Source organism: Tauraco erythrolophus, chromosome 3, assembly GCF_009769465.1.
Source record: "Tauraco erythrolophus isolate bTauEry1 chromosome 3, bTauEry1.pri, whole genome shotgun sequence".
Classification (NCBI taxonomy): domain Eukaryota; kingdom Metazoa; phylum Chordata; class Aves; order Musophagiformes; family Musophagidae; genus Tauraco; species Tauraco erythrolophus.
In genome coordinates this window covers 71,304,221-71,330,620 of record NC_141467.1, presented here as the reverse complement: position 1 = coordinate 71,330,620, position 26,400 = coordinate 71,304,221, and the positions used below count along the sequence as shown (strand labels likewise).

The window sequence follows — 26,400 nt, the reverse complement described above, 5'->3', positions numbered from 1 at the left end:
GTATGTGAAGAACTAGGACCCTTAACGTCACCTGTGAATCCGTATTCACGAGTACACCAAAACTAAATACAGCTACTGTTTGGAAACAAATAATGCACTACATGCTACAAGTAGTAGCATAAACTACTTTTATGTTTAATAAACAACGTAGATTCCTCTCAACCTGTTCATAGTCACATTTTAGAGCGTTCCCTTTAATATGCTTTCCAGAACTGTAATAGCCAACTTTTCAACGCAGTTTTCCTCAACTAAGTGTGTAATACGTTCAAATAATACCTTCCGAGTCACCTAAAACATTTTGGGACCCGTGAGGGAGGACCTGGCTGCCACCAACACCAGTAACCAACTGATAAGGACGTAACAAGCAGCACTGGTGTAAAGCTGCTAGAGAAATGCACGCCTGCAGCGCTCACGGGCTGTCGCCACGTTTCCTCCCTAGTCCGCTCAGTTTCTCCTCCCACAGCCCTGTGAATCCCGTCAGTACGCGCTACACAAGCCCCTCGCGCCTCACGGGCCGCAGCTGCCCCCCAGGTTGCTCTCGGCTCCCGGTGGCTCGGCCTCACCGCCCCGCGCCGCCCTCGGGGACCGCCCCGAGCCGGGAGCCCCTTCCACCGCCGCATGGCCAGCCGGGGCGAGCAGAGGCCGCTGCTAGCGCTCGCCGAACTGAAAACGGCGAAACCGCAACCCCGCTCCCACCGGGCCGCCTGCCCGGCGGCCCCGACTCAGCCCCGGAGCCGCCCCTCCTTCTTCCTCGCCCATTGGCTCCTCATCCTCGTTCCGAGCCTCTGATTTGCTCCACGGCCTGTCAATCAAAGCGCCCCGCGGTTCACCCTAGCGAGGACGCCGTCCCGGGAGCCGTTCTAGCGCGTCATCGCGAGCTCCCAGAGTACTTCCTGCAGAGCCACTCTAGGCGGTTACCTGGGGTATCTACTGCCCGTGCCGCAGCCGCTCTAGGCAGCGGGAGCTGGCTCTGTGACCCGGCGGGGTCTGCTGGCGGGACGGTGCCGGTGGGGCGGGGCGGGCGGCGGCGGCGGATCACCGGGACGGCCCGAGGAGGCTCCGTCCGCGTAGGCCTTCGCTAGGGAGCTGGAGGCAGGGCCCGTCCCACCCGTACCCCTGCAGAGCCCCGGCGGCGGCGCAGGTCAGTGGGAGCGCGGTGTGGGCTGGGCCGGGCCGGGGCGGGGCGGGGGTGCCGCCGGCCCTCCCGGCGAGGGGAGCCGTGGCGGGCGGGCGGGCTGCTGCCGTGTGCGGGGCTGCTGCCGGAGCCGCGGCCTTCCACCGAGCCTGGCCCGGCAGCTCCCGCGGCCTGGCAAGCTCGGGGCGGCCGGCCGGAGCGCGGCGGGGCAGCCTCTCGGGGCCAGCCCCGGGCGCTTCTCCCGGCCCTGTGTGTAAAAACCGCGTTTTGCCTCTCCGGGCGCCTTAGGTCCGTGAGTCCCGCTGGCATTCAGTCTCCCTGACTTGGCGCTGCAAGGTTTCCAGCTGGGCCCAGGGCGTGAAGTGAGAAAGCATGGAGCCTGGTGACGTGCTCTGTAGAGAGGAAAGGGTATTGCATTCTGGCAGAAATATATTTTAATCCGAATTGTTATTCTGATGTCAGTTGGGAAGAGTGAACCGTTTTAGACCTCCAAAGGTCTTTCATATGACCACCTGCTATAGGTGGCAAGGTTTCCTATAGGTACTGGCTGCCAAAGGTGACAGTGGCTTTTTTCCACTTTCTGTTAATCCAGTTTTGTGCAGTCTGTAAGTGTTAGTAGCAAACCATCAGTTTGCCACAAAATTAATGTAGATTTAGCCAGAATGGCCAATGTGGATGAATTCTGCTTACGGTATAGTCCATACTGAAAACAACAGCGCTGTATATTGCTTTCAATCCCCAAGTGTGTTTCTTGTATCATCTTTCACCTGTCAGTGGGAGGGAAGTATTCATCAAGTTCAAAGATGAAGTATGTCTAGTTTTCAGTAAAATCTGGTTCCAAAAATATTTAGCCATTTGTTTGATTTTACTGGAAGTTAGTGAATTCTTGTCTAACTTCTTTGGAGCTGTTATTAATACGCAGTTCATCAACAAGGTGCTGATAAAGTGTTCACTTTAAGACTATTATTATTTTTATTCTTTGTTATGATCTATTTTATCAGTGTTTTCTTCTACAAACTTTTTTTCCTCTTTATGTTTCAGTTTCTACTCATTAGCAGTTGGTTTTTCACTTCCTGGATGTCCATCATCATTAGTTTATCTAATAAAGTTATTAGTAGGAAAAAACCTAAAATTGTAATTGCTGGAAAATGAATTAGAGTAGCAAATAAACTATTATGGGAAGTAACAATTCAGACCTCTGAATTCTTTTGTTTACATTTGTTCATACTGCATGAAGTCACCCTTTTCTGTTAACTGGTCTGGAGTTAGAGGGATAACATCACACCTGTAAGATGTATAAATGAACTCTTTAAAAAAGGCTTTTTTTTTTTTTTTTTGGTAGAAGTGGAATAGGCACATAATGTCCAGAGTGAGTGCTTGTATTTTAATTCTTCTGGAAATTACTATGGAAATAGATGATCATGTCAGTATTGGAACGCCTACCATGGTTGCTAGTCCTCTAGCACTAGTTGCTGGTAAGAATACTTTTTTAGAATTATGAAGTTATATGTTCTATGAATCATTTCTTTGGAGAGAGTAGTTCACCACTTGTGTCTGTGGTGATGTATGTGGAGAAAAATCTGTGCTGTGCTGTGCTTGCAAGATTACGCCATGAATAGGCTAGTTAAAACTAATTTCACTTTTTGTGAAGAAAATCCTTTTGATATTTTGCTATCCTATACACTGCAGTAATGTTTTGAAAATAGTTTGTCTTCTTTTGGGTAAATTAGATATTCCTTTTATTCCTAAAAATTGTCAGAACTTTGTGTCTGCCTGCGCAAACATACTCTTCAGAAAGTAGCATTGTTTTTTTTAAAAAAAACTTAATATTTTAATAACTTGTGCATTTACACTTTAATTACCAGGATATGTTGTAGTGTTCTCCATATTGTTAAGTAATTGATAGAGTCAGTGAATTGGAAATCAGAATACATTTAAAGCTATTGAAGAAGCAAAACAATATTATGAATACGTATTTACAGTTTTTAAAGTAAGAATGGAATACGTATATTAAATACGGAACATGCTGAAATTGCATTAATCTGGCGACGAGGCAGCTGAAATAACTCTTTGCTTAGCGTTTTGCCTCAATTTGTAAGGCCTTTTAACTTTTAGGCCTGCATTGGTTCAGACTTGTGGGTTTTTATTTATTTAAATCATCCTTTTTACTAAATGAAAAAAATCACTTCCCATTAAAACTTTAGTGAAACTTTTAATGTTGATATAATTGAGTAATCAATTAAAATTGGACATCTCTCTGAATGAATGGCAAAGTATCTTTTACTCATGTTAGAAATGTTGAAAACTGTAAAGTAATCATGGTGAACTTCCGTGTATCTGAATCAGCTCCTGCTTAAGTCTTATAGCTGCCCTTAGAACACTTAGCACAGCAGTACAAGCATATAGAACATGATCCTCTGAATTTATTTTGGAAAAGTTTAACTTCTCAGGTAGTGGACTTTCAGATGCTTTATAAATCCATCCACTAATTTAAAGGCTGTCAGGTAGCTGGAATGGTATCTTCCAGTTCATGTTGGTGGATTATGAAGGATTAAACTAGGCACATGGAATTTCTGTTTTGTGCAAGTAGAGTGTTTAGATCTGGCAAGGAATTTGTTTGTTTGTTTGAGAGCTCTGTGTGTTTGGCTCCTATTAAATTCTTTTATTATTCCTCCACCCTGAGACTGTAGGTATGATTTCTTTTAAAAGAGAAAGTAGTGACTCGCATAAAGGTTTTGATACTTACTGTGGTTCAGGATGTGCAGGAAGCAAATGTTCTTGTGATGGACTAAATAAAACTCAACTAAAACTTGCAAACGGGTATTGATGGTATATAAAGACTTCATAGCATAGAATGGGAAAGGTAATGTCTATACTCTTAATAGCTTTTGACACTGTTACTAATCCGAGGACCTCCATTTGTTCTTTGACATCAAATGCTGTGGTGCAAGTCAAGATGACATTTGATTTTTCTCTGGTGTTTAACTTTTTGTAGTCTTTTAAAGTGGCAGTTCTGAAAATTGCTAAAGAGTGCTACCCAGTGAATATAAAGGAGGGAGGGAAATGAGTTTATGTCTACATACTGGCAATACCAAAAAATATATTGTAAAGTGAAGGACTCTTCAAGATGTCAATAATCAAGGGGCTGGGAGTCGTGTCTGAATCCAGTATTAACATATATCCGAATATAATAATGAAGAACATGATCCTTCAGGGAAAAAAACCCCACGTTTAATTACATATTCAAAGTGGAAGAGAGTGGGAATATCTTTCCTTTTCCTATTTTTTTCAAACATACGAAAGTAATCTAGAAGTAAGCTATGAGGTTCGGAGGGAGGAGGGGGAAAGAAAGGAGGGAGGATATTAACAAATATCTGAAGAAAAACTAGTAGTAAATTAAACAGTAGACGAATCAGTCAACGATTTGAGATTATAGGTAATAAGGTATTTACACTATGTGCCTTATTTCGATATTGGTTACAATGGCCTTCTCTTAAAAAAAAAATATATATATATATATCCCATAGCACTGTTGCACTTGCAATTTCTATGTTTATTCAGTGAGAACAGGAATCAAGAAGATCTAGGGAAAAAAATTGTGTCCAGCTGTCACTAACTGCAAAGTTTTACGCATGAATACAACTTCATTAAATTAGCTTGTAAGCATGGTGTGCTCTAATAATAATAAGAAAAATAAGATAATAATAAGAAGAAACAAACATGAATAACTTTTTAACTTGAAAGATAGCGCTGTATTTAATAAGAAATGTTCTTTGTATATTGCCAATAAGCTCCTTCTGGAGTAACGTCAGTCTAACTGAAGAACAAGAGATATTATATTACATTATTTTTAATATCTGACTTCTAAAACTTTCCAGATATTTAAAAATTTTTGGGCAGAGCATTTTTTTTTGTAGACTCTCTAGATAATACTTTTTTCAATGAAGAAATCCAACGTGTTTGTTCCACATTAGCTAATATCTCCTTTAAGCTGTGTGGTCCCTGTCAGAAACTAATGTAATCTATTTCTTATTCAGTTGGTAACTACCTACTTTCTCTGGGAGCCTGCTTTAAGTGTTAGAATGCAATATCACAGCCCTGAACTTCAGGAGAGCAGACTCTGGCCTCTTCAGGGATCTGATGGAAGAGTCCCATGGGATAAGGCCTTGGAGGGGTGCAGGAAAGCTGGTTGATGCAGGAAAGCTCTGAGGATCACCTCCTCAGAGCTCAAGAGTGATCCATGGCAATGAGTAGGAAGTCAGGCAAAAATGCCAGCAGCCCTGGATGAATGAACAAGGAGCTCATCACGAAACTCAGACATAAAAAGAAATATGCAGAAGCAGAGACAGGTAACCTGGGAAGAATTTAGAGATAGTGTCTGAGCATGCAGGGATGTTATTAGGAAAGTCAGAGCCTTCCTGGAGTTGAATCTGGTGAGGGATGTCAAAGGCAACGATTCTGTAAATGCATCAGTGGCAGAAGGACACTAGGGAAAACATGGGCTCACTGCTAAATGGGACAGGGACTTTGGTGACATAGAACGTGGAAAAGGCTGAGGTACTGAAAGCCTTGTTCGCCTCCGTCTCTACTAGCAGAGACCTTCAGGAATTGTAGAACCCAGGGGAAGAAAGTCTGGAGTAGGGAAGATGTACCATTGGTGGAAGAGGTTTAGGTTGGAAAATACTTAAGTAAACTGGACTTATACAAAGTTCTAGGCACTGATGAGATGCAGCCACGAGTGCTGAGGGAGCTGACTGATATCAGTGTGAGGATACTCTTGATGGTATTTGATTGCTTATGGAGACTGGAAGCAAGTGCCTGAAGACTGTCGGAAAGCCAGTGTTGCTCCTGTCTTCAGAAGGGCAAGAAGAAGTATCCAGGGAACTACAGGCTGATCAGCCTCATCTTGATCCCTGATAAGGATGGAAGGTAATGGAGCAGCTAATCCTGGAAACTATTTCCAGGTACATTAAAGACAAGAAAGTGGTTGGGAGTAGTCAGCATGAATTCACCAAGGGAAAGTCATGCTTGCCCAACCTGATAACTTTTTTCCAATGAAATGACTGACTTGGTATACAAGGGGAGGGCAGTAGATAATTGTTTCAGTAAGGTTTTTGACACTTGTCTCTCATGACATCCTTGTAGAGAAGCATGTGAAGTATGAGCTGGGAGAGGAGACAGTGAGGTCAATATAAAACCTGCTGAACAGTTGGGCCTAAGGGGTGGTGATCAATGATGGAAAGTCTAGTTGAAGGCCAGTGATTAGCAGCATACCCCAGGGGTCAATTCTGAGTCCGATCCCGTTTAACATCTTTGTTAATGATCTGAATGATGAGGCAGTGTACCCTCAGCAAGTTTGCTGGTGACACAAAACTGGGACGAGTGGCTGATAGGTCAGAGGGCTGCACTGCCATCCAGAAGGACCTTCACAGGCTGGAGAAATGGGCTGACAGGAACCTCATGAAGTTCAAGAATGGAAAGTGCGAAGTCCTGCACCTGAGGAGGATCAGCCCCAAACCCTGGTATCTGCTCAGTGGCAACCATCTAGAAAGCAACTTTGCAGAAAAGGCCCTGGGGGTCCTGGTGGACACCAGGTCCAAAATGAGCCAGCAATGTGCCCTTGTGGCAAAGAAGGCTAATGGTATTAGCAGGAGTGTTGCCACCAGGTCAGGGGAGGTAGTCAAGTATCCCCTCACACTCCTCAGCAGTGGTGAGGCCGTGTCTGGATTACTGTGTTGAGTTTGGGGTTCCCCAGTACAGGGAAGGCCTGAACATACTGGAGAGTCCAACAGGGGACCACAAAGATGACTTGAGGCACTGGAGCATGACTCCTGTGAGGAAAGGCTGAGAGAGCTGGGACTGTACAGCCTGGAAAAGCAGAGGCTCGGGAGCAATCTTACTAGTGTATGTAAATACCTGAAAGGAGGGTGCAAAGACGATGGAGCCAGGCTCTTTTCAGTGGTGCCTGGTGACAGGACCAGAGGCAGTGGGTGCACATCGAAGTGCAGGAAGCTCTTCCTGAAAATAAGGAAACACTTTTTCACTGTGAGGGTGACTGAGCACTGGCACAGTTTGCCCACAAAGGCTGTGGAGTCTCCATTCTTGGAGATACTCAAAAGCTGTCTGGACATGGTCCTGGGCAACTGACTCCAGATGGCTCTGCTTGAGCAGATGGGGATTGGACTTCATAAACTTACAGAAAACACACCGATCCATTTCTATTTTCACCTGTTATCGCATTTATAAAAAATAAAAAGGGAGGGGGTAATAGTCAACTCTGAAGTTTTCTCTCTTTTTGGTGTTTTTTTTTTTCTTAGCTTGCAATAAATACACAAGCAATATTTGGCAACCCACCAGTGGACTTTCACACACATACTTCAGGAAATTCAGAAAGGGAAGCTGCTCCATGCTACTTTAGAATGTCTACAAAAAAAGACCCTTTTGCCATAAAGCTTCAAGAGGGGCATATTTTTCTTTAAATCACAACCAACTGCATGCTATAAGTATCATAAAGTGTCTATGTGTCCTTCACAAGTACACTTAACTCACTACAAATATGTTAGCCTTATACATATGTTTAGTATATACTAAGCTAAACAACTAATAAGATACAAAATGTGAAAGGGATATATCTGTACTTCTGTGTGCAGTTAGAAGATTATAATTTTGTCAATTAAAATCAGTTTTTCATTCAAATATCCTAATATAAATTCCTCCCTAGCAAGGTCTGGTTTCCAAACATTAACTTTCCAAGAACAATGCCTGAATTCACACATTTTTCCAGAGCGTGTAGAGAGCAAATTTAAATTTGCAATCTAAATAATCGTAAGTTGTATATGATGAAAAACGTGAATAGACTCAAACTCACTGTATTGCTGCTGGAGGTAATGACGACAGACCCTACAACTTGTTACATCTCTTCACCTGCAGCAGAAGCAGTTGAAGTAAAGCATACTTTAGCATGGTGTTTTCAAGCAGACTGCTTATGCTGGTTATGTTTTCTTTGGAGGGGGTGGGTTGAGGTGTTTGGTTTTTTTCCTTTTGAGACCTAATAGAATATATATACCAGTCACATAGACTGGCGAAGGGGGAAGAGAAAGGGTGTGATGCTACAACTCTCATTTTAACCAACTAGTATGCTCTTAACACCAGCTACTTCACAGCACTCCCTGTACTATGTCAGTAGTAAAGTTAAAAGCAGCAAGTAAAAAAAGAAAAATTAAAAAAAGGTATGTTCTTCTAAAAAGCTGCAGGCTCATGAGTCAGATTGTGCAGTTTCTCAGATAGCTAAATGTTTCCTGCATCCATGCATCTGACCTACATCTACAAACATTGTTAGTTCACATCTAAACTACAAAAATCTTCAGGAGAAGGAGAACAGAAAGGATGCTATCTCTTTGTAATGTGCCTCTCTGAGATGATGGTAGTTTTTTTTTAGTTTGGAGGTGGAATGCAGGAAACTTTGAAGATTATTTCAGAATGCTTCCAAAAGGAGATTAAATGCAGATTTTTCAGAGGAAGAAAAGGTAAAAATTAACAGAACTAAAAAACTTTGGGATGTAGGAAAAAGAGGACAAATACATGATATGGGAAGAGAGAGAGGAATTATGGCAGTGATGCAGCTCTTGATTCGTGATTGACTCTGACTGGGTCTGGATACTTCTTCCTCTCCCTGCAAGAGAGGACCTGCAGAGTTTTTTTGCCTTTAGAATTAAGTTGAATCACTCCTAATATTCGTTGTGTTTGTATCAGTAGTTGCCTGGGAACAACCTCTAAAAATGCTGTCTCTGCCACTGCTTATCTCCACCATCTCTGTTTTTGCAGTGGGGTTGGAAAAGAAAGGAAATAATCCAAACTAAAATTTTAAGAAAACTTGAAAAATGCATTAAAAAATAATATAATACAAAAATATTATTGTTAATTCTATAAGCAGAGGAGCTGACAGGAGATATCACAGGAGGGAGCTGGCAAGGAGAAAGGACTTTCCCTGAGAAGGAAATTAATATAGGAGCATGACGCTGTGGGGCATAACTAAATCATGAAGGGGAATTCATGTTGGAATTGCAGAGGGGTTGTAGGAGCTGTCACAGCGTACAGCTCAGGCTGCCTAGTAAAGGAAGTTACTATCCCTCTTCTAAACTGTTACTTGTAATAAGTGTGAGCAGCCATGCCAGTGGATGCTAAAATGCTAATGAAGTTACAGGATTGAAGAGAGTGTGATGAAAGCATATCAGTCTTCCCTCATGTGCTTAAAGTTACCATAATTACCAAGTAATAAAACTGTCAAGATTTGGGGACACCGAGCACATTTAATTTTCCCAGCATCCTATTAGTCACTGCGTATGCCAAACATTTCAAAGTACAATCATATCAAAAAGGTAAGGGTAGAGAGGAATCACACAGTGTTACTTATTTAAACACAGTAGCCTCTCACCTGCAAGTCTGCACGAGTCCTATAGTGGACTTGTACGAATAATTCTTTTTTTCTTTTCATTTTTTTAAAGACCGGAAAAAGTTTCATTATTCATATTTAGAGTGTTGTAGTGTTATCCTTGCACATTCAGCATATCGGGTTTGAAGACCATGAGAACAGTTCTTCTAGCCAAAGGAAACGCTTGGTTTTCTGTCTTGCTGTTGACTGGTGGTGGCTGTAAGAGTATGATGCTGAGATTCAAAGACAGCGTTTCATGACCACCTGTTTTTCCTAGTCCTGGTGTTCTTATTACTGGTACTGCACGCCCCTTACCTGATGCTATGCTGACCTGTTTGTGTACTAAATCTGCAGAGAAATAAATTTAAACAGGTTTGTCTTCTGCCAGTTTAACATACAAGAACAGTTTAGTAGAGGGTCAAATGAGTATTTGCACTGGTCTGTAAGAAAAGGTGACAATCCACAGTTGAAGGAAGATGGGACGAAGCGACCATAGCTGTCAGAAATTACATCAGCTTGTGTTTCTGTAGAAGACAAGCCTAAAAAATGAGACACATCAGGTGAAGTACTGTTCTTTATCTTTACACCACTTGAGAGGTCTCGATTATAATTAGATCCAATTATTTTTAAATTATGCCATATAATACAAGGCCAAAACTTAAAACTGACAGTGAGCAAATTAGCCTTTTTATTGATACAGGGCATTCTTGTCTTTAACATACCATAAATATATACAATCTGTAACAACGTTGTTTATGCATACAGTCCTCTTTTTGGTACAGATGTGGACAGAGGTTAATTGTTAGTTAGATATGCATTTAGGACAGATTTTTACCTTTCTCATCTAATAAGTATTTCTAATAAAAGGTTAAAAGACATTATATTCCTGCAGTGCAGTACATGGATCAGCATTGTTACACTTGCATATTGCTGAATATTCATGAATGTGCAGTTGGTATGCATATGTATGTAAAAAGGAAGAAAGTTGAAATAAAATCTGAGCAATGACTGTGTTTCACAAATGATGAGGCTAAGGTGTTTAGCACAACATTTCAGAGTTCGGTCATCTGTGGTAAATTCTATATGTGTGTATACAACAGACAATGCTTCTGAATCCCTTCTACATATCTTCTCAATCTTAATCCTGGTGCCTCCGTACCTATCTGGTGATCCATTCATGTGGATCGGGCAGGTAGGAGCAAAACAGAAATACCGAGCTGTGAAATGGAAGTTTAAGTTAGATTACTTTTTTTTTTTAGGCAGTTTTTAAATGGAAGAAAGGTAAGGAGAGGCATAGAAAAGATGCATAAAATTGGGATTGACACTGTGCTGCTTGACAAATAAGACTGTGTGAGATACAGTGCCCTTACAGCAGCGCAAAGCAGGTATTACATGTGTCACAAGGCAAAGGGCAACTTTTCGGATAAGTAACAGTAAGCAGGAAATGAAGAGTTATTACTGTCGCTGCCCACATTGTTCTTACAACCATGCTCTGTGTTCTGTCTTTGAACCGTTCTGAAAAGGAGCTGAATACCTCTGCCACAGTGTGATGTTTCACCTGAACACGAAGGATGGCATATCTACTAAGCTTTACATCCTCTTCACTTCTACACATGCAGTGCAATATAACTTTCAGTTATCCATCCTTATACCAGAACCCTGTATCCTTGTCATAATCAAAATATCTTCAAATGCAAGGGTCTCCCTGGCATCTACTGATGTGATCATCAACACTTGAGACCTACATTTGTAGCACAAAGGATCTTTATCTTTCCTGTGTGCTTATACCTCCTGATACTGGTTTAGTTGGAGATGTTGCCCCTTCCTTGCAAGGGGCTGCTCCTTTCTAGTTAGCCATCACAATCGCAACTCTGTCAAACTGCTCCAACCAAACCCTCCACCATTTTGGTTTAGCAACAGTAAATGTAAGGCGTGTCTCCAGACAATTCCCGTTACCTAGTTCCAAAGAAAGAGAGTCAGTATTGCATACTGGGCATATATTTTGGCTCTTCATCTTAGTGCATTTTTTTTTAACTGCCTTTTTTGAAAAGCCTCAGGTTATCATGCAGGTTTGCCTCATTGAGCTTTGGGGTTCTTTTATCGTTGATTAAATCAAAAAGATTTTAATTTACAACAGCTAGATTTCATTTCAACAGCAGTGAATGGGAATTTACAAATGGAATTGACACATCCCTTTAAAGATGAGTTCGTCATTTGACATAGTGAGGAGAGGGGTGACAAAAAAGAGGAAATAAAATGGGGAAGAAGAGGAATGGCTTATGGGATAAAGAAGAATAGTGATTGAACATAGAACTTTTATATGCTTATCTTCCTATTTATTCTAGTAAATGAAAATTAGGGTCATATCAAAAAAGTTGGTAGGATTCTATCTATGATCTTTATGCTACAGGGGATACAAATGTACTTTGACCTTTTGTAGCCTTAAATTTAATATGACAAATTCTAAAAGTACCTTAAATATTAGTTATGCAGTACTTAGGCTATCAGATCTAGTCATCTGCATCTAATAATCTGTCTTTTAAGAGTTCTGACTGACCACGAATTTTTTCTGAAGTCAGTGAGAGCTCTTGGTATTCAGAGTAGTATCTTTAATGGTGGGCAGTAATAGTCTTGGTTGGTAGCATTCAGTGAGAGACTGTGTTATGTTGACACAGGACTTTCAGTTTCCATCAAATACTGACAGAAATGACTGATGTTCACCTTCTAACAGTGCAGCACTTTCCTACTACTCTCGATTACTGTTGTATCAATTCTGGCTTTTTGGAGCTGGTTTTGATTTTGTAACTCAAAGCCCTAATATTTTGACTCTGGCAGGTGGTTTATGGAAGATAAATCAATCAGCTATCGTTATATTTTCTTGCTGTCTTTAGGCATTCAGTAGTGGCTAATCTCTTGTATCCCATTTTATGAAATCTAGGTTTACTGAGTCAAAGTCGGAAAAGCAACCTGTGATTTGAATGTAGCTTTGTCCTATACTTGATCTTTTGACATTAAATGTAACTGTAGCATTCAAGATTCTGGCTTTCATTACTAGCTGCTTACTCAACCTCCTTAGTGAAAATCTTGATTTCTTCTTTGGGATTGACTTGTTACACAGTCAGTCATTCAGTGTTTTCCTTTACTTTCTCTATTTTGAAAAATAATTCTGTCTCCCAGGAATACAAGAAATAAATAATATTTTCTATGATTGCAGTGTGTTACTGTTTTTTCAATTAGTGTTAGTAGTTATTCCAAATGGTTAAAGAATCAGTTTGTTCTTTACGAAATGATAGATATTTAACTGAAGTGTATAGAAATCCAGACAGTAATACAAAATCAATCTTTCGTAAGGTTATTTCAGGTAATGATATAGTGATAAGTTAATGTTACAGTGATTAAGAGACAACACAGTTGAAGTTCCCAATTAGACTTTGATCTGAGGATATTTCTCTCTAAACTTGATGAGCAAGAAAGAGATGAGAATTAATGGTAAAACATGAGGTTTTGAGCAGCTGGGGTCCAGGTTCTGTGTTTTATTATGAGAGTTGATTTAAAGGAAGATTTTTAAATTAACTGGATACATATAATTTGATTTCTCATCTTTACAGTTTATTGATTTCAAATTGACAACTGAAATGTCCTCTGCGATTGAGAATAACTAAAAAGAATAGTTAAATGAAATACATTTTTCACAAAAAAAAAAAAAAACAAACATAAAAGCAACTGAAAAAAAGAAACACTTCACATTACAAAAAAAAAGTCTCAGCATTCTTCTGGTGGGTGGAAAGATTTTCATTGCTATCTGTTGATATCCTAACTTTGTAAACATAAAAGGAGGGATAGTAGACCAAGGGTATGGCTTGCACTCTCTCCCTCTCTCATACACCCCCCACCCCGGTATGGCAACACTGAAAGCACAATACCAAATGCATCGTAGCTCCTGAAGAAAAGAGGAACTGTTTGTTAGAGCTAGTTTCTCCAGAGAGAATATGATTCTTAGCATGTCTGCCACAAACTACTTCCCCCTGCCTGGGCCACACATCTGAATGCTGGGACTTTGCAGAATCTAGTCTGTTGAAAGGGCTAAAAAATCTGTTATCTTTAATGTATGTCCTGTTGTTTCCTTGTATTGAGATACTTTATAATAATAAACTAAAATAATAATAATGAATGTTAAAGAGTTTATAAATTCTTCAGTGGCCTGGAAATCAAAAGAGTTGTCCAGGGAAAAATAATGCAACGTGATTAGGGATGAATGTAAAAGAAAAGCATAGGAATGTAAGAATAAAATCAGTGACTCTAAAGAATAAGTTTCAATTTACAAAGCACGAGAAAAGAATCAATGAAAGGGTCCAAAAATCTGAGTAAGAGGAGTCACAAAGGGATAGGTCCATTACCTAGATCTGTTATTAAATAAGAAAGGAGAATAAGTAACAGATTTTTCAAAGACTGATTCTTTACTTTGTACTTTCTAAGAGAGATATATTGTGACCTGCTACTTCATAAAATTAATCTTAGACAGGAAATAAGAGTGGAACCAAGGTACAGAAAGAATAGCCTAAGGAATCTTAACATAGATGTGCTCAAGTGGCAAATCCTAATAAAATTTGTCCTAGAATGATTGAGGAATTAGGCATCACTGATTTTATACATTTATTTATTTATTTAATGTCCAGAAGGTGAAAATAGCCAGCAAAATGGGTTTGTGTGTATGTTCTTTTGTGTCTCTCTATTCTTTTGTTAAGAGAATTATTGAAGCTCTCAGTTTTGATTTCAAATAAAGATTGAGGAGTAAATAGTTTAGCAATTAATTTGTCTAAAAATATGCAGAAGAGAGATTGTAAAACAGCCAATATGGTTTGACATGAGCTGTTGGTAAGAAACCTCAATCTGTTTCTCCTCTTAGAAAGGATGAGGAGCTTAGTAAGTAGGAGGAAAACTTTAGGTACAATACAGCTTGGTTTTAATAAAGTCTTTTTCCCTACATAAGCCAGCTAGGGAAACATAATATCGATACTATCTCCATTAGGTGCTGATTTTATCAGCATCAAGTTGAAAAATTGCCTTTACAGAGTAATTATCTATAGCACCCTGTCAAGATGAAAAGGCATTAATGAGTTGGATGATGGAAGAGAACACACACTTACAAAAGGTACCGATGGTACTAATGTGAAGAGGGTTTTTTCTCTGAAAAGTTTCTTTTTCTCCTGAAAAGTTTCAGGAGTTTTTTTCTTTGTTTTGAGCATAAGATCTGAATCCAAAATACTCTTGATGGATTTGGAGAGAATCTCTGAAATCAACAAGATGAAAAGCAATGCAGGCAAGTATGAAGCACTGCATTTAAGAGGAAAAACTCAGATACATGAATGCAAAACAGGAAATAATTATTCAGACAGAAAAATAACAGAAAAGATCAGAAGATATAGTAGGCCTCAAGGTAAATACTAACTATGCTGCTGCTTTTTTTTTTTTCTGGAGGATTGTGCCAGGCATGTTGTAGGAGAGATGATGCTGTCTAGTTTGGCAAATCTTCTGTATGCAGTTGGTCTCCTCACATGCTTCACTGTTTTTTCCTCTTCAGAAGATGTAGACAAACTGGAAATCCTTTTCCATTGTTGCTACTGTTTTCTCCTGTGGAATGAAAACCATCTTTATTTGTAATAAAGATGCTTTAGATTGAATATGAGAAAAAGATTCTTCGTAATTATTAGGGTGATAAAACACTGGAACGGACTACCTAGAGAAAATGTGGAATCAGCTTTCTTGGTAGTTAAACATCTGTCAAGATGTTCTTGAGCCTGCATTAGGATTGCGTAGTCTCTTGTGGTTCATTCTGTCTCTGCATAAGTACAGTGCTCAGACTATGTGTTTTGGCTGCACGGAAGAGATTATCTAAAATAGTTAAATCATTAACTCAGTGAAGTGAATGGGAGTGCTATGTCTTGCATCCTAAATGCAATTTTAAGTTAAGAGTGGTAAGGAACACAGTTCATTTTTGACTTAATAAAATGCGTTTTTATTTGGCTTCCTACAAAGTGCTTTGACAAATCATACTTAAACATATTTTGAAGCTTCTGCATATAGGGTATGTCTGTCTTTTAATGATTGTGTTAGAAAAGCAGGGAGTGTGACAGAAGCACTGAGACAGTAGAAACCCCTAGATTACTCATCCACGGTGGAATAGCCCTGTGGAAAAAATGACACCCTAGAGGTTACTTGGATTTGTATATTTCTGCAGGCAAAGTTTACAGACCTGTAAATTTAAATGTAGGATTTTTGTGGGCAGAATGCATTGACAAATATGCCTGATGGTAATACATCTCATACTGATAGTCCCAGAACAGGTCAATAATAATGCTTATATTGATAGCAGCAATGCAGGAGATGTTACTTGGTATTATAGCTAAAATCCATGTTATCCCCTTAATCATAATTACATTAGTATTGGCAGGCTGTTGACAATACTCACATTACTATTGATAGATTTCTGTCAATAACATGTTTCCAAATAAAATATATTCATTCATAATTTGTACAATGCTCGATAACAACACTAACATATACCAGAAGAAATTCCTCTTTCCCTGGTGGTATACAATAATTATTTTTTCTTGTTGTTGCACAGTGTACTGTACAAGTGGGATTGTTCATTTGTTTAGTTTAAAAAAAAAGAGAAGCAGACAAACTATAGGTTATTTAAGAAAGAAACGTTCTGTGGGGTTTTTTTCTGGGAGGCAATTTTTTATTTTCTTCTATGCAATATCTGTGACAGTGTAAAATCAAAGGAGAACCTTTTAAGTAGCAGTCTTTAATGTTTTGTCTTAAAGTGTATTTAAGTAACAAGTTAATTACACATAGAGTTTATTATGTATCTTCACCTGTTTTTTAACTGTTCAATTCTGATCATATAAGCTAAGCCTGATGGTGTCCTTAACTGAGCATTGGTATTTGTCTCTTTCATTACTTGGTCTGCAATTCTGAGTTCTTAAGTTTTAAAAAATTTAAAATAGACGAAATAGGAGAGTTAAAACAGTAAGGACATGATAAATAGAATTTAATGCGGAAGTATGGAGGAAAAACAACTTTCTCTTTATAGTCTGTGTAGCTCAGTAGAATATGGAATGCAAAACTAACATAAAGTACAAGTTAAATGTCTTGACACTTACAGGCTGTTCTTTTTATCTACTTTTAAACCAGAATATTTCTCATTTATTCCTACTCTAGGACCACTATTTGTGAAAACAGTACGAACTGAAAAATCTAACAAACTTCTGAAAGTATTTTGCATGGAGGAAGTAATTTTAAAAGGGAAAACATTTTTTATTATGATTTATCTATTCCTTATTTATTGTCACTTGAAAAAATGGACACTATAGATAAAGAATATAATGGCAATTCTGTATTATAGCAAAATAGAGATTAGAATTTAAGCCTCTTCACTCAAAAGAAACAGTTGCTGTTATCCAGATCATTAGGGCATTTGCAGACATTTTTCCTAGGAAAATACAGATGTCAAACTTTTCCTTTCAATGTTCAGGTATGGGAAGTAAGTATCTACCCTATAAATGCAGTAAAACCTTAAATCATTTCAGAAGTATGCATAGTGTATAGCAGAACGCTTCAGCCTGTACATAATGGTACACACGCTGAAATGTGCTTGCACATAAAAATCAAAGCTATATGGATATAATCCGTAAGTAATTTGTAGAGTCCAGTTAACAGCTATGGCCTATGGCAAACTTTCAGTGATCTTAACAGCAAAGAACTTCAGAACGATGCCCCATTTTATTGCTTAAGTCAAGAATGCTTACCTAATTGTTCATCAGAAAGAAAGCTTTGCTTACGTAGGAATATTATAAGCATAATTTAAAGGATTTTAAAGGAGTACATCTTTATTATTCATTATTATGTTTTGTCTGATATTCTTTGTTATCCATATAGTTTGTGTAAAAATGACTTCAAAGTTGAATCAATCTACTAGTTAGTAATTCAGGAAGAAACATTAAATACGTCACAGTTAAACAGTATATATGATGTTGATACTAATTTTTTTTAAAAAAAGGAGACTTGTTGGATTTTGCAAAATTTCAAAGGTTAACAAACAGTGGTTGGGTTTGGTTGTTCAGAAATGTTTCTCATTTTTTATATACAAAGTTCCAATCCACACTGACAGGTTCACTGAAGTTATTTTCTTCAAATAAAATTCTATAAAGTATCACGGACATGAAAAAAATACGTATTGTCACGAATCAATTAGATTGTACAACGAGGCATGCACAAATTTTTGGGAAGGTCAAGCTCCAAGTTCCAGGGAAGATCTTTACGACATCTAGTCCATCCCCCTATGAAAATCTGGGACAAATTCAATGCTAGAACAGGTAGCTTAGGCCATTGTTTGGTCAAGTTTTGAGAATCTCCAGAAATGGAGATTTCACAGTCCCTCTAGACAAACTGTTCCAGTTTCCTTGTGTCAAATGGGAATTTCTCATGTAGTGACTTACAACCAATTGTCTCTCTTTCACTGCATCTCACAGAAATGTTTGATTTAATCTTCTCTGTAACCTTTAGGTAGTGGAAGATTACTATTAGATCCCTTCTTAGCTGCCTTGTCTTTGAGTTGAACAGTCTGAGTTCCTTCAAGCTCTCCTCATATATGAGGTGTTGGGGCTCCCTGATGATATTAGCAACTGGACTCTTTTCAGTTTGTTGACATTTCTTTTGTATTATTGATAGAAAAGAGTGAAAACCAGATGTAGTGTCCCAAGTGTAGACTCGCCAATGCCGCGTAGAGGGGAATAAGCACATCCTTCAGTCTGCTAGTAATGTGCGTGCTAATGCATTCGGGTAGGCATTGTTACTGCAAGGAGGCACTGGTGGCTTGTGTTCAGCTTGCTGCCTGCCAGAATCCCCAGGTCCTTATTTGTAAAGCAGCTGTGTGGTCAGTCAGCTCCCAGCCTATAATGATCCATGGGTTGCATATTTCATGAGCCATCATAATCCTGTATACTTGACACATTTTCATTGAACTTCAGAAGGTTTCTGATGACCTGTTCCTCACTTGCTGAGGTTTCTTTAGATAATCTGGCTATACTGGGGGAAAAAAAATATCTCCACAGATTATTTCACATAAATACTTATGAGAAATCTACAACAGTAATTTCTCATAGCACGTGGACTAACAGAAGACAGCTGGAAAAGATGGTTGAACTGATGTTGGCAAATAGTCTTAGTAGGTGGATCAAGGAAGGTGTTTGATAAGATGTCCGTTTTGAAGAACTTTAGTATTTTGAAAGGGAATTTTGTATTGGGAATTGTATAGAACACTAGTAGGAGGGTAACTGAAATGATTAGAAGGGACTGAGGTGTTACCAGAAGCGAGGAAGACACTAGGCTTCTAAGGGTTACGAGTGAATAGGACTAAACCAGAGTGACAGGTCCCAGAGAAGACAGTTACCAGAGGCTGTGGTTTCTAAAACGGTAGTGGAATGAGAAGATGAGGAATAAGAGGGCAGATAGTCATTGGAGCTGGAGATTTTGAAGTGACATGGCAAGATCCAGTAGGCGTTGAATTGACCTTTTGACACAAAGTGGGGGAGGTGAGTTATTGGGATGATACTGGGTAATGCTTTCCAGCAGCGCTCCTTGTGCCTCGGTTTTTGCTACTGAAAAGACAGAACTGTGAGTGAGACAGGCTTGGGTATGCTGCCTTTGTATACTGGCTTGTCAAGCCAGTGCGGGTTGATGCAATGAATCCCATAGATATTTACCCAGAGGAGGTGGCTTTATACTACCTTCAGCCATATTTTCCATGCTAATGAAGAAGGAGGAGTTTAGAGAAACTGAGTGGAACTATTGTATGACCTACCCATGTAGCCAGACTTAGTTAATTGGAAACTACTGCTGTACAGCATGCATTAAGAAAAAAAAAAAAAAACCACCATATTTCCTGTTAGCTTTGCATACTTTCCTTACAGATATGACCAATTACAGTAAGAATGCCACAAATAATGTTATATACTGGGGTTTTAAAAGTTTCGATGCACTCTGTTTCAGCAAACAGTTATTGGTTTAGAGGGGGATTTTTTTGCAGGATTGTTAGCATCATTAGCAACCATTTCTATATAGGATCCTACATGGCGTTTTTTATTCAAAGCAGTCTTGTGTAATAGCAGCTTTTCCTCTTATAAATGTGGATTTGAAGTACCTTCTGTACTTTCTTCAGAAGGCTGTTGACCCTTGCTTGTCTGTTATGCAAAGAATCTGGTTTAGAAAATGAGTGTTGCATACTACCTGAAATATATCACTTCTCCTAAATCGCTTCGGGTTTTTTATGTGGACAAAAGGAACCAAAAATCAGTTACCCCGAAATTTGACATTACTAAGATGTTACCCATATTTCCTTATGCAATTTATTGCATTTATTTTCTTAGTGACAGAATTCCAGGTACAATAACATTTAAGCCAAGCAATTTTAAAAAATATTTTTATTTTTCTCTGTAATGCTTGAACAAGAAGAGTACATATTTGTTGAAGTTACTAGAATACATTAATCATCTTGCCAGGAAATTTGTTATACAACAAGTAGCACAATCCTGCACCTGTCAAAAGACTCTAGAAAATATATGCAGGCTTCAGTGATGTGCTGTATGATAATTTATGTCTGAATGCTGAATATTTGTTTAATCTCATGTAATGATTCCTCTCTAAGCTAATCAAATCACTCCCTTTATTTAGGAATTTTTGTCACCCTAATTTTCATCCATATCTTTCTGTATGTAATCTTTAAATTTGTTTGCATTTCTAAGATTTTACTTTCAGCTGCCACTGCTGAAGTATTCATATGGCAATGTTTTCTATCCACCCCACTGTTCTCTTCTAGATTTTAGTTAGTATGTTCATTTTCCCTGTTTCTCCGTAAAACGCCATATAGTTTTACAATTCTTGTTTCTGATATTGTATTTTAAGGTCTAATTGAATATTACAGTTATGCCCAGCAATTTTTTTTTTTAATTTATACAGTGAAATATTAAATCAGTGGAGTTTTATAAATATCTGGAAAGTGTTAAACACTTCTCTATAGCTAAATACAAGTGTTACTGTTTGTGAGAAATAGTCCAACGTAACTTCTTTTGAGATGAAATTTTATACTGTTAAAGTAAAGCTTTCTGAAAGGACTTCTAACATATTAATAGCATATTAATATAGCATTCTGAAGAAGCCTTTTTGTTATTTCTTGTCTACTGCTGGTATATTACAATTTTCTTGTCTTTAATAAGAATAACACCAGGAAATTCTCCATTATACTAAAATCTATTTGTGTTTACTCCTAGAAAGTTTTTTTGTGAAGAAATGACCTCCAGCATTGGAAATGAAAAGAGTGTGAATCCTGTTCTCCGAATAAGTCAACTTGATGCTCTCGAACTAAACAAAGCCCTGGAACAACTAGTGTGGTCCCAGTTTACTAGCTGTTTTCATGGGTTTAAACCAGGGGTGTTGGCTCGTTTCGAACCAGAAGTAAAAGCGTTTTTGTGGCTTATATTGTGGAGATTCACTATCTATACCAAGAATGCAACTGTGGGACAGGCTATTCTGAATATTCAATACAAGAATAACTTATCTCAGACAGAGAAATACCAACCTCTGAGCAAACACCAGAAGTTATGGTATCTTATCTTCACTGTTGGTGGAGAATGGTTGGAAGAAAGATGTTATGACTTATTTAGCAATTGTCAACTGCAATCTTTCTGCAAAATTAAACGTTATATTAACTTTGGAGCTGGACTTCTTAAACTTGGTGGACTTCTAAATTTTCTGATTTTTCTTCAGAAAGGAACATTTGCAACACTTACAGAACGCATTCTAGGAATTAGGTCGGTTTTTTGCAAGCCACAAAGTGTTCGTCAGGTAGGATTTGAATACATGAACAGGGAGCTCTTATGGCACGGCTTTGCTGAATTTCTGATCTATCTGCTTCCACTTATTAACGTACAGAAACTAAAACTTAAAATTTCTTCCTATTCTTTGCCTATTACAGGTCTTTCCAATAGTGAAAACACATTAGCGGCTCGCTGCAAGGAGTGTTCACTGTGTGGGGAATGGCCTACCATGCCTCATACCATAGGCTGTTCACATGTTTTTTGTTACTACTGTATTAAAAGTAACTATTTATTTGATATGTATTTTACATGTCCTAAATGTGGCTCAGAGGTACAGAGTCTTCAGCCACTGAAATATAAAATTGAAATGACAGAATTGCATGCCTGATAGGGAATTGATTTGAGTTTATACTATACATGAAATATTATGTTGCAGAGATTAATGGAAAAATTGAGAAATTATTGTAAAGAGATGGCTTAAAGATGATTTTGAGGACTCTGTAAGTTGTTGTAACATATTTCTGTACTAGTATTACTTTTTTGCTGAGCAACAGGGCCAACTTGCCTCTCTGAAGAAAAGAAAAGAAAGGACTTCTACTCTCTCAGACTACTTCATCTCAGTTTGGACCCCTATGTTGTCAAGGCTTTCCTCCTTAGATCCAGAGTCTGTCAGCCTACCACTTCCTAACTGCATGCTGTATGCTTCTTCAAAGATAGAGATGATGATGATAGATCTTCAAAGATGTCTAGTAAGCTTTTACCCGTTTTGTGGATTTTCTCAACCTTCTTGTAAAAGCTTCTGCCATTACCAGCTTAGTTAGTAGATGAATTTAGTGGGAAAGTCATCCTTGTTGTGCCTAAAGAATTATTTTAAATTTGCTTATTTTAGAGTTGAATTCCCGCTGTGATGTTCCACTGCAAAAAGGAAAGGTATAAGATGAATTGTCATCTCAACAGATTATTAATAGTTTTCATCATATTCAGCCACCATAACAAGACATACTCTTTCTCTAACTCTGAATTGTTCTCTTATCAATAGACCATAAGCTTTAAGTCATCCATCTGGTAGACAGACACATACTCCATAGTTAGCGTGTGCCTACGGGAGATAGAACCACTTCCTATGCAAATACGGTGCACCTTATAGCTTCATGAGATGACCGAACTGATTTTCTTGCTCAGCTATGTGTCTCTAATCTTCGGTGATATAAGTATGACCACCTCCCACTTCTTCCCTGTAAAGCTGAGGGACACATCCCTTGGAATGTGGCAGCTGCCCAAGGTAACCCGCATTCTTCTGAGTCGGAGACACTGGAGAAAACTTGACTCACAAGATGCTGCCTTTGGGACTTCCCACACCTCTTTTTTTGGTGTGGTCAAGGTGGGTGCCAAACCTCACTAATAGCTCGCTACCAGACAGAAAAAAAGATCAAACCCAGTTACGTGCATGTTGACCTATTAAAAAATATGTAACTCTTACTGGTTTTTGCCATTACTGTTTGCTTTCTCTGTTGGCTTTGCAGTGTTTTTATTATACCCTATTTTAACACTTTATCCATTTATTTTCTGACCTGGTTTTATAAGATTTTTTTTTTTTTCAAAAGTACAGTCCTTTTTTTAACAGGTAGTCTTACCCAGAAGTGTCTCATTAACACTGAAATACGTTGCATCCTTTTTTGGCTCTTAAATCAAATTCTCAAAAACGTATACAGTTAAATTGAGTACATCGCTTTATGATGGCTGTGTTCTTGATTGGCTATCATCAATAGTCAGTCCCAAAAATAGTATAGTAACAACTGATCCAATATCTTTGATCTGCTTTTATGAAACGGTTTATTACATTCTTCAGTGTCTTATTAAAGCAACCCACCAGCCTATTTGTTTGAAGATCTTAAATTCTAGGTTTTGATCTTTAGTGACACACAACGCTTTCATCTGATGCAATTAAATGTAGTTAACGGCTTCATAAGTATCTTTGGGCAGCCCAAAACTTCATTAGTTCTGCTACTGTTCTGTGAGTCAACAGAGACTTCAGAGCAACTGCTTCCAGATATTGTGCCACAGTATATTATTTGCCATCAAATGTGTCTATCAGCAGCCTGCCAAATTTCTGTTATTCACAGTTGCAGTTTGAATCAGCAGATACAAATCTGTCTTTCTTAAAAGGATCAAAACTGGCAAGTCTGTTGGAGTACATCCTGGAGTCAGTTGCTGTCCCTCCACGTCACTTAATAATTCTTCCCAAAGAAGGATATTAGCAACCCTGACTTTGAGGTGGTCTAATGTCTCCAGAGAGGATCATCAGCATTCCTGCTGCCTCTCTCTTTAACTGCCTTAATTAATTAAGCTTTGTACACATCTGATGTTCGTATTTTATAATCTTAGCAGACCTTACTTTCCTGGGGACTCTTTGTTTCTTCTGAAGTCACAGTACAGTATTGTGTCAAAAGAGCATGAATTTTCTGTATTGGACTCTTTTAGTTGTCATATTCTTCTTATGTAGGAGTTAACGTCTTCCCTATTTAGAAATGTTTTTTTTTCCTGAATATTTAAAGAATGTTATTTTCCTTTTTCATTCTGCCTCTCTCTGTCCTACTGTTTGATTTACCTAAGCTGTATGAATTTCCTGAGGTTTGCTTTGTCTCTTGCAGCTTCATCCAGGTGAAATCCTAGTAAAATATATACTCCGTTTCTCATCCCTGTTACAGTATCAATACAAAACCTGTTTCCAGAAGTTTCATGCCTCTATTGTACAGCTATTTTCTGCTGGCTGTGCTATATTGCACTTGGCTTCCCTGTTTTTTCTCTGGAGTTGAACTTAGGATGGCTTATTACACCAAAGCATTGGGCTACTACTGTAGTACCTCATTGTCGGTGTGTGAGGTTTGTAGCCCGTAGCACTGACCAGGTTTGTAAAGTCTATGTCTTATGGCATAAATAAACAGTTTACATTACTCTTAAGATTCTACAGCCTAAGATGTGGCTTTAATTCTTTTTGTTCTCCATGCAAGTAATCAGGTACCATCACGTCACAGAAATAGAAGGTTTGGGAAGAGAGTGGTTTCTTTGATCAGATACAGAATTTTTTTTTTTTTTTTAATCTATCATGTAGTGAAACCTTCAGTCAGTTGTAGTTGCAACTCAGATTGATGAGACCAGGGTTTCAACTTGCATATTGAAAGACTACTTGCTACCAGGTTAGCTTTTTAGGACTCCGAAGTCAATACTCAGCAGCTTCCTTATAGCACTGTAAGATTAAAAATATACCTTTTTTTAATATCATAATTCTATTTTGTTTTGTCTTGTGATATATAAACTGCATAAAAGTCTTACTTGAAGATATTACCAAAAACAGCTGATAATTTGTGGCCTAATCAAAGGATAATTAATCTTACATACTAATTGCATTGATAGTTTTTCCTCATAAGCATTATATCTTCAGGTTAAAACTCTACTGTAGCAAAAGAATAAGACATATCTGGTGATGCTTCCTGCAGTAGAGGGAATAAAATTTATTTTGGAATGTTAATCTCTTAAGTCATTTTCTCTAAACAAAAGGTTTTTAGTGTTTGTTCAGCTACTGTGAGAATGTTCTTCTGAGCAGTCGTATGTGCATCAGTGAAAAGGATAAATGCCTAGAATTTAAGAAAGCTAAAGGACCAGAACTCTTATTCAATTTTGGATAGGAATTACAGCCCTGTATTAACACTTTTACTTGTGTTCTGTTGTGTGTATTTGTGTGCTACATGAACATTTTCATTATGTCAGAAATAAAAAAATGAAGCCATAACTGAAACAGACTATATTAATAAACATACTATAAAACTTTTCATATCTTTACTTGAATGAGAATTACCAGTTGTCACAAGGTGTGATTTTTGGAGACGTTCAGATTAAAAGAGTCAGAGAATGCTGATTCCTTGCTTCCACAAACCACCACCACTCCATCTACTCTATGTGCTTTAAGAGAGGTCTCATTTAAGTAATGTTATGGAAGACTTAAAAGCAGGAGTTTCAGTATTCTGTAAAAGAAATGACTGGGATAGCATCTGATTTCCACATTATGTGGAAATATTCCTTTATTTTTCCATAAGTGTGAGATGTGACAGGCAAGGATGACCTTGACAAAATGGTGAAGATGTTAAGAAAGATTTAAGAAAGAAATATATTCCCTAAATACAGGCTAATTAATGTCCTTGTTTGAGAATATTACTGCAATTGTTATCTGGGATGTATCATTCTTATGAAAAACATGTTGACCAATAAAAGATACTTCTTCACTGGAGGTTCTGAAGTTTGCCTTTTTCCTAAGAGACAATTTTTTTTTTTTTCCTACTTGGACTTATTCAATGGTTTGACTGTGATTTCATATTTTAATATTCATGAGACTAAAATGCAAAGTGGGAAACTAGTTTACAGTTACAGTTCACTTTAAAAGTTTCTTCAGTTTTAGGTTCCAAAGGAAATTATCTTTTTAATAAGCTAAAGCTCTGATAAGGGCTGGGCCCCTATCTGGGCAGGGACATCAAGGGCAACAAGAAAGGCTTATATAGGTGGTGAGGCACCAGAACAGGTTGCCCCATCCCCCATCCCTGGAAGTGTTGAAGGCCAGGTTGGATGAGGCTTTGAGCAACCTGATCTAGTGGAAGGTGTCCCTGCCCATAGTAGGGCGATTGGAACTAAATGACGTTTAAGATCTCTTCCAACCCAAACCATTCTATGATTCTGTGATAATTTTCCTTTTGAGCAGACTAGTCGTAGCAATAAATTGTCAACAGTTACACTTCACTGTGTGTTCTCTGGGAAGCTGTCTTGGCTTGTACTAAGAAGATGCTGCCATGATAAATATTAAAAATGATGGTCATTTACTTCTAATAACAAAAATATGGTAGCCTGGGCTACTGAAAGTCACAGCGTATACAATCAAAACACCAGGGAGCAGTTTCGAAGTGATTCTT

At 38.3% G+C, this 26,400-nt stretch overlaps 1 protein-coding gene across 1 annotated transcript; it reads left to right on the top strand.

Annotated features, from left to right (window-relative positions):
* Nucleotides 1–5,969: 5,969 nt before the first annotated feature.
* Nucleotides 5,970–21,928, top strand: PEX2 (peroxisomal biogenesis factor 2). Its single transcript, XM_009985859.2, has 2 exons — nt 5,970–6,064; nt 20,897–21,928. The coding sequence occupies exon 2, from the start codon at nt 20,916–20,918 to the stop codon at nt 21,828–21,830; it is 915 nt and encodes a 304-aa protein (XP_009984161.2). The 5' UTR covers nt 5,970–6,064; nt 20,897–20,915; the 3' UTR covers nt 21,831–21,928.
* The last annotated feature ends 4,472 nt before the right edge of the window (nt 21,929–26,400 follow it).

Coding starts and splice junctions, on each gene's coding strand:
- PEX2 (XM_009985859.2), top strand. CDS start 20,916: ATGACCTCCAGCATTGGAAATGAAAAGAGTGTGAATCCTGTTCTCCGA.